The following is a 13,123-nucleotide window of genomic DNA, read 5'->3' as shown; positions in this document are numbered from 1 at the left end:
AAAAAACAAACTAATGTAGAAATTACAATAGAGCTCCTGAAAAAAGTAGAAATCTAACGAGCACCCGATTTTTTAGCAAGGAAAATGAGTGTTGTACAATGGCGGCCAGTTTTATAAAGTTAGCTTCGCCACAGTACATTGCGTCACGCAGTAAAGCATACAAAAACCACGAAGGCGGTTTTGGTTTTGTACGCGATTGTACCGCGCAGGCAATTTACGGCCCAATTTCCATGAAAGAAAAGAAATGCCATGCGTTAGAATCACGTGCTTTTTCTTAAGGTTAATTCTAGGATCAAAATAACGAAATTTTGGACCCATAGAAATACATGGGTGCCGGTCGAGGTTTTCGGCTGAGATTTAAATAACTGAAAAATGGAATTAAATGGAGTCTAATTAACTTAACTCAACTGTATTCTCATTACTTGCTCACACGGAAATTTTTATGCTGTCTCCATTACTACTCATGTGTACGCGCGCTGTAACTAAATCTAGATTTTATGTTCTCAGCTTTCTGGCAAAAAGAACACGTGATCATGCTTACACTGTGGGGAGCACACACACCCATCTTCTCCCGCGTACTTCCGTGATAGCGTGCACACGTAGCGGACGCATCGGAAGCCGGCGCAGACACGAGAGGGAGGCACTTTGCCTTCTCCCGGTTCTCGCTCGCCTCTTGCGACGCGCGTACCCTCGCGGGAAAAGGGAAGGTATCTGACGGGCGAGGAGGCGATTCTCCCCACGAAACGTAAAAAGAGATAAAAGAGCGCCACCGGCGGAGACCGGCTCCCTCCGGTGTCCCTACCTCTAACCTGTCGGAACAGATTTTACCTGCTGTAACCCGTGAGTGACCTCGCTTGCGTGACTATCACATACAACGAGGCAAGCCTATTTATTAATTATTATATACAGTGGACTTTCCTTTGCAAGTGCGCCTTATTGCCCGCAGCAATAAACACTGTTCAGTTGACTCGCTCGTTGCCTTATTCGCCAGAACCCTACGTAGCTGCGATTGCACGCGCTACAGGTTGGGGAGTAATTCCACATTTGGCGCTACCAACGTGGATCGAATTCGACAACACGGCGAGTCTTTTTCTGTTTGTTCGCGCTAGGACTACTGAAATTCCAGCAAACAATGGCAACGGGCTTGTCTGACTTTTCAGATTTGTTCATGTTGTCAGATGTAGCGGCACAAAATCAGAGACCTAGTGCTAACGCAGCAGCAGCTTCCAAGCAAGCCGGTAGCTTTGATTTTGAGTGTTTCACGCGGAACAGTCAGGATCGCGGAAATGCCACGTTGGCAGGGATTAGGCCTGAAAATAGGCGTAACACGCCAAGCACCTCGCCGCTTCACAACGCGGACACAGAGGCACATTTGCCACTAAATAGCTCGTTGAGAGCTGCGGATGCGTCCGAACTTCAGACGATAGTATTCAGTCGAGCGAAATAATGCTGCAGAACGCACTGCAAATCACGCAGAGCTTAGCCGGCGCCCTGCAGAACACAATGCAGGCCCTGTCGCAGAGCGAGCGACCACGAATTAAGGTAGACATGCCTGCCTATAGTGGGTACCACGATTGCACTACTACAAACGAGTACCTCAACCATCTGCAGTATTATCATCAAGCAACAGGGCTTTCAGACGCCAAACTTCTTGCGTGCGTTGTCCCTGTTTCACTGACTGAGCAGGCGGCTCAATGGTTCCGACTGGCCGGACACCAAGCCCACACGGTAGAAGAATTCTGCGCGAACTTCCACGAGGAATTTCTTCTGGCCAACTACGAGTGGCGCTTGAGGAGAGAGTTGGAGTTGCGCACCCAGCATCTGGACGAGTCCCTGCTGGAGTATGTTCGAGTGATGGATGAACTTTATCGTCTCGCGAACCCTCTCGCCACCGACGGCGAGAAAGTCGGGCACGTCACATGGCAAACGCATCCGACTTCCACGGCCTACTTCAGGGGATGTAGGTTGAGAGACTAAGACGAACTCGCCACCAAAGCAAAGCGCATCCAACGGGACATCCTCGCGGCACGAGCATACCATCCGCCTCCACACACCGTGCTGTCACTCGAGCTTCGCTGCGTGTGGAACAGCGGCAGGATCGCTTCACATTCGCCTAGGGTCGACGCGTCGGCATCGTTCGCTGACGAGCAGGTCCAGCGTGGTTGGGAATTATCAGACCGCGCCTTGGACTTGTACGCCTACGCGCTGAAAACAGCACAAAACAACGCGGCACACAGCACAACGTGGCAGGAACTTGCGACCAATGCGAGACCGGATTGGAGTGACGGGCGCCCACGCCACCGAGGCTTCGGTGGCCATTGCTATCAGTGCGGCGGACTGTGGCACATTGCCCGTGACTGTGCAAGCACGCCGGGCCGAAGTCGAGCACGTGTCTCGGGAAACGGGCGAGACCACTGGTGATCCACCTTGGGTCTCGGGCGGCAATCTCGAACACAACCGGTGATATCGGGTTACTTGCGCTTTTGGCTTGTCGCGTAGGAGATGTCGCAGACTCGCAGGTGCCGTTCATCGAGTTAACGAAAGCTCGAAAGAAGTTTGCCGCATTATTGTATACTGGGGCAAGCACTTCTTTATTTGGTGACGAGGTGTTGCATCATCTCCGCGAGAACAATATCCACTTAAGAGATAGCGACACCACTTTCCGCCTTACTACCGGCACAGCACAATCGAGCGGTGCAGCTAGGCTAGTGATCAGTTGCGAGAGATGCGTCAGGCGACAACGCTTCATACATCTTCCCGGTCTGTAAGTGCCTGTTATTTTAGGTGAAGACTATCGCCAAGGCGGGTATTTTGATAGACATCGGCAGCAGAGGTTACCGAGAGAACAGAACGGGTGCTTTGAAGCGTTTCACAAAAGCACCCATGACAGCAGAAACACGCCAGTCTCTGGGCGCGGCGTGAGTGCCACACCCAGCCACAACCGAGTGAGCGAACAGTAATCGGTGAAGGCGATGAAAGCAACAGAGCGACGGTGGGACAACATTGTGCCGTGGTGTTGCAAGGGGCAGCCAGAGAGAGAAAGCGTCCCGGTCTTCGCTCGCCTCTCGTGAGGGAAGGTATCCAAAAGGCAAGGAGGTGATTCTCTTCGCAAAAGGTAAGAAGAGATCCACCGGGGGAGACCAGCTCTCTCTGGCGTCCCTACCTCTAACCTGCCGGAACAGATTTTACCTGCTGTAACCCGTGAGTGACTTCGCTTGCGTGACTATCACACGCAACGAGGCAAGCCTATTTATTCCTTATTACAGAGTGGACTTCCCTCTACAAGTGTGCCTTATTGCCCGCAGCAATAAACGTTGTTGAGTTGACTTGCTCGTTGCCTTATTCGCCCGAACCCTACGTAGCTGCGATTGCATGCGCTACGGGTTGGGGAGTAACCCCAAAACACAAGGGTGTGCATTTCACAGAATAGATCAATCAGTCAAGCATCAGAGAGAACACTCAATATGGTAACACTGACCGGAAAATTTTCACATGAATTCATAAATACTACTACATGTATCTCCATCCATTCTGAAACAACGTCTTTGTGTGTATGCTTCACCATCCTACTCTCAAATGGCATTACACTGCAGTTATTATGTTCCCAGACTTTTTAGCTTATTTCTCCAGTGTGTCAGGAAGAACAAAACAATTGTCATCATCCACACACAGAGGCAATGTAATGGGATAAAGCATAAAGTTAGTATTTAATTACGTGTGCCTATTTATAAAAGAACAGTTAATTTAAAAAAATGCCAGAACCTTCAAATCAACTTGCCATGTAGTGAAACCCCGATGATATATTCCTCGCTGTTGCGTTTTCCAGGCTGCAACATCACATTTTCTTAATCCCGACCTAAAGTCCATTGACTCCTATGTATTATATTTGCACTTCATACGTTGACGTTCTGTAATGTTCCTGCCCCTTAGGTTGCATATTAATGCGGTGACCATGGAAACTTAGTGGTGGAGAGGCCAATTCGCTCTCACACATCGCGCGTCTATTTGCGGTCAAGCCTGTCAAGCCCCAGCATGGCCTCATCCTAAATTGACAGAAGTATGTGATCGTGTGGGGATGCGTGACTCTCACGCGTCCCCTGATGTTGTTTTCCCTGCATAGCTCACGTCTCCTGTAATCCGGCTTTTCCGCATGGCTAAGCGCCTGCGGCGGTCGTGGTGGTTGCGGCGCGTTGCGAGAGATGGCGCGAGTGTCGCAATGCTGACGCCACCGATTGGCGGGGTGACTTGTGAGCAAAAGGTGGAAGGCGCTTCCTCTTTGACTTGGGATCGGCGAGCAGCACGCACGGACGTTTTGCGCGTGCACCGGCCCACTTCGCGAGACCGTCTCGCGAGGCTAGAAGCAGGACAACGGAATGGATGAACATGGATCGTTGGAACGCGTGGCGCCACCGTTTGCGTGACCATACACGTGAACGACTAGGCGATGGTGTCATAGCATGGGGCGAACATATTCGCTCGGTATCCGGTCGCGGTGAGTCGGACTTCCTTGATTTGTCGCGCGCCCATGTGAATGTTCTATGAGTAGTACTTTGGCTAGCATGTATTAGTGTATGAAAGGCACAATAAATGCCCTTTTGTTTGTTTGCACTACTGTGTTGTAGTTCCTTTGTCCCAAGAGCATGTGTGAGACCCCACAATCATCAATCCTAATAAGCGTGTCTTGCATGCGATTGCGGTTTTTGCTGGTTCCCTAAAGTAAGCTTTGCCGCAATACATCTACAGTTAAACCTGGATAAATGAAATTGACAAATTCCCAAAAAACTTCGTTATAAAGAGGATTTCGTCATATGCAGGTTCGGCACGAAAATTCGAAAATGAACGCTTACCGTATGTACTATCGCTCAAGATTTACTCCCAATACACTAAAGTTGCGATGAACAAAGAAGTCCCAGTTTCGCCCGAAAGCCAAAGCATCGATTGCGACAGCGAATCACCAGACAGCTATACCAAGTAAGGATAGTACAGTCAAACCTCGTTAATACGTACCCACTTAATGCGTAATTGCGGTTTAAATGTATAATCACGAAGATTCCCCCACCCAGCCCCCATTGAACCCAATGTATTGGCTGACCGCTTAAGCCGTAGTCGCTGATTGCCTACCAAATGGTTAGTGCATACTATTTTTCCTGTTCTACATGCACAGGCACAAAATTGGCAAAATCTCATGTGCGCAGACGTTCGATTCTCGAGTTGCAACGCCCCGGCCGACAGTCGCCAGCGATAGTGAACTTACAACATGGCCACTATGACGTATTTCCTGCTCGTACAGCTGTTGCCAATTGCCGTGCACAAAAGCATGGCCTTCGAGATACGTTCCCGGTAACGCGGAGAAGCTGCCGGTAGGGAGTGCGAATTCGCTGTCGCCGTCGGAGTAGTAACCGTGCAGAAGCACATTTTATTGCGAAGCGCATTTGTGCCATCACCGTGGACGTTGCTTTGAGGTTCCGTGTAAAGTCCAAACATGGCAACAAAGTTGCCGCGCACCGTACGCTGTGTGTGCGAGTGAAAGCTTGCGGGGGGTCAGCCGACTCAATCTCGTGCGTGCGGGGGAGAAGGGGGGGGGGGGTGGGGGGGAGCGCGTTGCCACGTTAGGCACGGCGGGGGAGGCAAGAAAGGGAGGCGTTTACTTTAGCGGCGGCCGCCGTATCTTGAAAGCAATCTGCGATGTGGAAAAAGTTTGCGCCCGCGCGGGCTTTTCTTCAAGGGGAACTGCAGACGAGGTCAATATCTTGCGTTTCTTCGTTGAACACTCATCCTTGGAATGTCACACCAGGTACTGGATGCGTGGATGCGTGTCGTTTCGCAAAAGCGCGAGGCGTCGGAAACGAAGAACGAGCGACATGATTGCGTAGTAGCATCGTATAGTGTCACCTAGTGTCAGGTTAGTGAAGTGAAGTGCAGAGACTTGCGCAGAAACCAAAAAGTGGCGCTGCCAGCACATTGAAAAAAAAAAATGTTTTTTTTTTTCCCTTAGGCAACATCAACAGGAAAAGGAGAGTGCCAGCTTGGTGGGCTAGGCCAGCTGCAGCAAGCGACGGGATCAGGTGTGAATGAAGAAGGGGAAAAGGTCACACCCGCGGCGGCAAGATCGCCGGGTCGAGGGATGCAGGCCCGCCTCGCAGTCACCTTGAATTCGAGCGCGCCAAGCACGCCGCCGCCGCTTCGCATTCCGTCGTGGCAGAGAAGGTGCTTCCGGTTGCTACTTGCGCAAAAATGACAAAATTTGGGGCGAAATCTCTAGGTTGTTGGCGGGGAAAATTCGTTATTTCGAGGGGGTCCCCTGCTGCCATTTTGTTATGTAGAGGTCTCAAATACATGTGCTTCTATGGAGTAACGGGGGGAAATAGAAAAACTTCGTTATATCCAGTAATTCGTTATATGGAGGTTCGTTATAAACAGGTTTCGCTGTAATATTATAGTGAAGCATACGCAAAATATTTGGTGAGCCCTTGGGACCTTTCTTAATGCTACGTTTTCCCCCCTCTATTCCCCTCCCCCCCCAAAGTTGGTTGAAAAACATATCCGTGGGGTTCTAGTGTATAAGGAACGTTGCACCAGAAGCAGCCAGAAAGTTGCATTTGCAGTAACAACAGCTGGTTTCAGACAAGAGAGCAAGCAATTAAAAAGTTACCTGTCGTAATTTTGTCCTTTGTTGAGCAAACAACCACTTTTTTGGCAGCATGCTTCGGGAACTCTGCATTACATTTCACGCACTGCAAAAAAGACAGAGAATATCATCAAAGAATTAGTTATTCATTTATGAATACCTCACAGGTATTCAAGAAATTAGTCAGCCATTGTTTACGTTGCTGCATTCCAAGTCATATACAGAGCTCCACTTTGTGCGTACACCCTTCTTGCAATGCATTTCCTTCGCACCTCTGCCACAGAAAATTGTAGCAGCTTGAATTTGAATGCTGAATTTGATTTTATTTGAAACAAATATTGTAAGAGACCAGGGAAAAAGGTGAATAAACAGCTTGCAGGGACCTGGCCACGCCACATATGCATTGACATAACGGTGGTAGGGTAAAAAAGAAAAATTGGAAACTGATCACTCACATGTTCAATGTATCTTACACAGGTGTACATACACAGAAATAGATATAGTATATATAAATGTATGCATACATAGATATGTACACACATGCACATAACAAACACTTAATTGAAAATGCAAACAGCGAGAGCACAAGCAAAACATATTTATTTAGTATTAATATCCTTTCCCAGTAATATGCCTCGTAGTTCTTTCATTGACTTTCCTGTAATATCAAAAAGGCTTCTCCCTACTTACTGCACCTAGTAATGTTGATAACAAAAACTGAAGCATTTCTTTTCCATAATTAGTGAGATACTTGATTACATTTTGTATGCATTCCATTTCATTTTCTTCTAGTAAAGAGTTATTGCAAGAAGTTGCATTAACTTATTAAAGGATTAATGATGCAATATGCAATACAATGATGCAATACAAATTTAGTATACTCAGGTTACTGGGAACCAACAAAGCTAATGACTGTTAGCTAAATGCGCAAAATTGCGAACAGACCACCACACAAGAGACACACGGAAAGATCGAGTGCAGATCTTTCTGTGTGTCTATTCTTGTGTGGTGTCCTGTTTTGCAATCTTGCACACTTGGCAATCAGTCATTAGTATTACCTAATTAGCCCCTCAAGCCATTCTAATTCACCAACAAAGGGTTTTGAAATTGTTCCACTTAGGCAAAAACTCTACTAGATTGCATTTAGCTTAACGAAGAGCCTCTACTATACTGCACAATGTGATTGACGAAAACCAACACCTGCATTACCTGCAACATTTCAGAATATAGGTCTTTTCTAGCCTTTGCCTCCATGAAAGGTTGCAGCATTTTCACGACTTCCTGAAAGTACACACGAAAAAGTATATATATATATTCTTTTACAAACAGCTTACAGGAATGAGTGCATGATTCTGCACGTTTATGTTTATCACGAGCAACAAGATGTTGCATACATTAAAAGACACTTCTGGTTAACCCTTCAAGGGCCTGGACGAGTCTTACTCCATTACAATTTTTTTTTTTTTTTCATTAGTGGCAAAGATGAGTCTGTCCCATCCACGTGTTGGTTACTTTTTCCAAGTGCCAGTAACGGGCTCGCCTGGTCCAATTCATTTTGACATTCTGGCGAGTTCCCTCTTTGGTCGCTAGGGGGCCTACAGACACCATTCGTCTCATTTGTCCATTCGTCGCATAGCACACCTGATTAAATCAAGCAGGCTAGGTAACTATTTGTCAGCACCCTGTTTCAAAGGGGATGCCATTGCTGCTGCTTTAACTTTTAAGTGTGCTGAAAATGTGATAAGCATGCTATGATTAAATTTTCAATAGCCAGAGCTAAGTGGTACCTGAAGATGACATGAAGACTACGCTCTAGTCACTCTTTAAACACATGGTGAATCCTGTCCAGTTAAAATGACAGCCACTGTACATAATGTGTAGTAAAAAACAAGGCAAAGCAATGGGTTTCATAGGCTTTTCACAGTTATTCAAGGCCAGGTAGTGTATGATGAAACAATAAGAAAAGGGTTATTTAGATAGTATGAAAACTCATCAATATTTATGAAATAAATGAATATTAGAAGTGTACACATAAGCAAGCGTTTGTGGTACCATCTCTGGTAGTGAGCTCAAATAGTGAGTAAATGAGTAAACAAAAACTATTTCTAACCTCTGCATCTTCACTGCAGTCAAAAACAAAGCACCTCTCCTTTTTAGTGCGAATACTTGTGTCAAACTTCAGCTTCACCGTTGTGTTGTCGTGCTGCAAAGTAATACGTAAAAACCAGGTAAGCAAATAAACGGATTAATGTTATGAAAACCGACATCACATGAAGGCCCTCTTGTTAGTTACTAGACTGCAAGCACTAGCTGTTTCTAGCTGGAACATTTTTTTTTTACAGGTAATGAATAGTTGAACAACACAAATGCTACAAAAGAGGCCATTTGTTGGAAGTTCTTTGAGCATACATTTTCCAACCTTACACCCTTAGAACCTCTTTAGTCACCATAATGGCTAACCCTTCACTGTAGGGTACATGTCCTGTAGAGGGTTTGGTGAGCAGTGGCACAGGGTATAAATGCACAGGGCACACACAAAAAAGTGTGTTAGTTCAGGCCCATTTATATTCAAGGAGCTCTGCAGTACTTCTTGCTGTCTTAAAGTGATCATGAGGCACTTCTTGAATACGGTAAATACTAAAGCTACTTATTCGCTGGACAATGCTGTCATGAACATGACAGAGCCTACAGTTTTACTCAAAAAAACTTCTTGGTCCCTTCTTCAAAACTTCCAAATATCCCCGCCACTTTTTTGCATACTCCTACATTCTTTTGAAACAGGACGGCCATTAGCTGAAGTCGGTGCCTCAAAAAAGAGCAAAATATGAAGAAATCTCATCACTGATAGGGTGGTGGTACTATATGTTGCAGCCGAGAATGATAACAATGTTTGAGACTATGGTGTCTGACATTGGCTGGTGCAATAAAGGTTTGTGCCACCTGATCTCGAGGTTGTGTCTATACAAAGATCAGGCCGCTGATAAGTGGAACATGGTGTGCATGGCAGTGCTGGCGTGGCACCAACAGCTTTTCATTGCCGATAACTCCGAACAAGGCTCATTCAAAAATGTTTAGTTGGAAAATATTTGTAAGCGAACTTCCAAAGCATGCTAACATGACATTTTCGACTAGCCATTTTTTTTTTCATTAACGAAAAGCCCCAGCTCTAAACACCTGCAAAAATACTAAGAAGTGTCAGCACGCCCTAAATAATTTACTGTAATACTTGTTATTACAAACTAGTTTGTTTTGATACCTATAAGGTGTACGCATCGCGACATCATCTTACTCTGGCTCACTACATTCCTGCGATTGCCACAACTGCTACGCACAAGCATAGCCAAAAGAAATGTGCGCAGCACTCTTATGTGTTCTGGGTTTTTTTTTTTTTTTTAGAGCAACGTCATCATTCCTGGCCTTACTGCTACATGTCAGAAAATTTTATTCTCTGTCATCAAGTCACAGTAATGTTATTGATGCCAAGTTCGCATTCAGAGACAAATTTTGCTATCAAATTGAAATATCTTGAAAGTGTTTTTCTCAAAGTTCATACTTGATAGGTGCAATTCTTTTACGTGCGAGAAGTGTGTGATAACAACTTTGAAGATATGTGTCACAGTTACTTTGAGATCACATTACTTGCTTTTCATGTGACAGAGCCCCCTTTAAGTGTTCCTGTGCTCCCTCCTGCAGTGCTTGATTTATTGCTGCAGCAATCGCATTCATCCAGGCCTGCTGCAGCATGTATGGTGCTCATAACACTCGGCCAGTTATGGGCAACCATACTTGTAACTTCCTTTTTAATTACAGTTCTCTTTCTTGTCAATCAGATTGTGAAAACATTTTGCTTGGTGATTCAAACATGCGTATCAGTGGTGGCTTTCATATCCAAACAATACAACAGCCACTGCGACACCACGAGGAGGATAAGATATCAGAAAGGACAGATAGTGGCATTGCAGAGCGCCTTTAGAACGCAGTTAAGTGGCAAACACCTGCGCACTAAAGAAATCATAAGCTAAGTGCAACTTCAAATGCTTCCTCAAAAGGAAAAAGTGATCAAATGTGAAACCTTGTTGACAGCACTTACTAAAGACACTGAGGACAGTATGTTAAGGTCCAGGCGCTGTATAATCTTTCCAGTGAGGCTGTCGCTCTCTCTCATCACGTCATCTTTTACGCCGACAAAAATTGATGTTTCGCTGCCGTCGCTGCATTTCTGAACGAGAAACAGCTTGCTGTCCATGTCTGCGCAAAAGAACGTAAAACAGCACGGTGCTCGTAAATGAAGTCTTTTCAGCATGGCTTGCTTTGTGCATGGCTAGCAGATGACAAAAAGACGTACAAGAGTTGTAAAAATTGTCCTGGCTCCTTAAATGCTTCACAGATTGAACATATGGTTGCCCTAGGAAATTTCTCAAGAAGGCGGAAAAGTTTTTTTTTTTTTTTTTTTGTCCAGCACTTGTAAAAACACATCTCTGGTTAACTACGAATGCTCGCTTTTGTGTCCCTGAGGTCTTCATAAAGATAAGTTCAGTCATATCTGAACAACTCGCATCTGACTCAACCTTCGTAATCTAATTGTCATTCTTCATTTCAAGACAAACATTCTGGATAGTATAAAAGAAATATATAAATTCTGGGGTTGTGTGTGCCAAAACCACTATCTGATTATAAGACATGCCATAGTGGGGGAACTGGGGATTAATTTTGACCACCTGGGGGTCTTTAATCTGCCCCCAATGCACTGGACATGGCCGTTTCTTAATTTCGCCTCCATCGAAACGTGACCACTGCGACTGTGATCTGATCGTGTGACCTTGTGCTTAGATCCATAAATGCTAAGCCATCACAGTGGGTCTGGATAGTAATAAATGCATATACATGCACTATGTTCATTTTGCATTACTATCTGCTGCATACCAATGCAGAAAAAGCCTTTTTAAAAAAACAAAGAAGTGCTGTGGTTTTCCCAGCCATACCAATCAACCAGCTTCAAGTCCTTTGAATGCTGACAGCAATGAGAAAAATTTCACGATCAAGCTTCTGCCTCCTTATTTTGACGAAGTATTTTGCGTGCGGCATGGTCGGTCCCCCTCTATGTGACATACTTTGCACAATTTGTGGGGTCTCACACATGCTCTTGGGACAAAGGAACAACAACACAGTAGTGCAAACAATCAAAAGGGCATTTATTACACCTTTCATACACGAATGCACACTAGCCGAATTACTACCAATAGAACATTCACATGGGCGTGCTACAAATCAAACTGACTCACCGCGACCCGATAGCGAGCGAATATGTTCGCCCCATGCTGACACCATCCCCTAGTCGTTCACGTGTACGGTCACGCGAACGATGGCGCGTTCGAACGATCCGTGTTCGTCCATACCGGTGCCCCGCTCCTAGCCATGCGAGACGGTCTCGCGAAGCGTGGATCGGCGCACACGCAGGACGTCCACATCGCACACCGACCCCCAACCCAAAGAGGAAGCGCCCTCGACCTTTCTCTCCCAAGTCACCCCGCCGTTCGGCGGCGTTAGCATTGCGACACTCGCGCCATCTCCCGCAATGCGCCGCAACCACCACGACCGCCGCCGGGCTTAGCCACGTGGAGAGGCCAGACTACAGGAGACATGCGGGGAAAACAACATCAGGGGACGCGTGAGAGTCGCGCATCCCCACAAATTTCATGAGAAAAATGGTCAACTCCTCGAGAGGTTTGATTTATATAGGTTCAATCAGATATACATAGTGTCATATCTGCCAAGTTCTAAATCTGAGAATTATGGAGAACTTGTCGAGTGGGGGTGTTAGGTAGGGGGGCAGCAAATAGCGATCACAAAGAGAGAGCAAAATAAGAAGAAAAAAGCGACAAACAGGTCAAAACTCCGTTCAGTGACTCACAGTGAACCAATGTTAAATCGAGGTTCGTTATATCAAGGTTTCACTAATGAAGTACTTTTGGCTCCTCCCTACCCTTCATTATAATGAGGTTCAAGTGTACATAAGTACCCCACAACAGAGATATCTGTATGCTACCATCACAGGTAATGATGATAAATAATTTTAATTGCAAAAAATAACGGAGAAGGTAACAGAGAACATTGTCTTCATAACGGTCATCATGATGCCGTATTGCCCTAAGACACCAGTATGGCTGCGAACTCCATAGAACTCTTGAAATCTCCGCAGAGTCCATGTATTTAAAACTTCATTTTAATGAAGTAAAATTGTCCTTCAAAAAGATATAATGAACTATATTAGTCTCTGACCCCAAAAAATACCCGACTGTTGCGCGTCGAATAAACTGCTTTCTGCAGGGTGCGGCACCCCATTCGGTGAAGCAATTAAGAAATCCCACATCTCTCGAACCCGTCATCTAACATGCCACAGAGCAACACTGGTCTTGCAGCTGGATGCAAGCACTTCTCAATCTCACAGTGGTGCACCTAAAACAGGCGTGGCCTGGCTGTGGCCTTCGAGGTCGC

The 13,123-nt window shown here is 45.9% G+C and overlaps 1 protein-coding gene across 2 annotated transcripts in view; it reads right to left on the bottom strand.

Annotated features, from left to right (window-relative positions):
• The window catches only part of LOC119455438 (serine/threonine-protein kinase 11-interacting protein), a 94,458-nt gene that overhangs the window by 42,308 nt on the left and 39,027 nt on the right, over positions 1 to 13,123 (bottom strand). For both annotated transcript variants that reach the window (XR_007467472.1, XM_037716840.2), the window contains exons 11-14: positions 10,719 to 10,876; positions 8,739 to 8,831; positions 7,838 to 7,909; positions 6,653 to 6,734 (exon numbers count right to left, since the gene is read on the bottom strand). Coding sequence is in view for 1 of the 2 variants with exons in the window: in XM_037716840.2 (XP_037572768.1) it covers positions 6,653 to 6,734; positions 7,838 to 7,909; positions 8,739 to 8,831; positions 10,719 to 10,876 (405 nt within the window). In the remaining variant the exon portion in view is untranslated. The remainder of the gene's footprint in view (positions 1 to 6,652; positions 6,735 to 7,837; positions 7,910 to 8,738; positions 8,832 to 10,718; positions 10,877 to 13,123) is intronic.

Source organism: Dermacentor silvarum, chromosome 6 (genome assembly GCF_013339745.2).
Source record: "Dermacentor silvarum isolate Dsil-2018 chromosome 6, BIME_Dsil_1.4, whole genome shotgun sequence".
Classification (NCBI taxonomy): Eukaryota; Metazoa; Arthropoda; class Arachnida; order Ixodida; family Ixodidae; genus Dermacentor; species Dermacentor silvarum.
The sequence above is the reverse complement of the archived record's forward strand: the minus strand, read 5'-3'. Positions and strand labels throughout refer to the sequence as shown.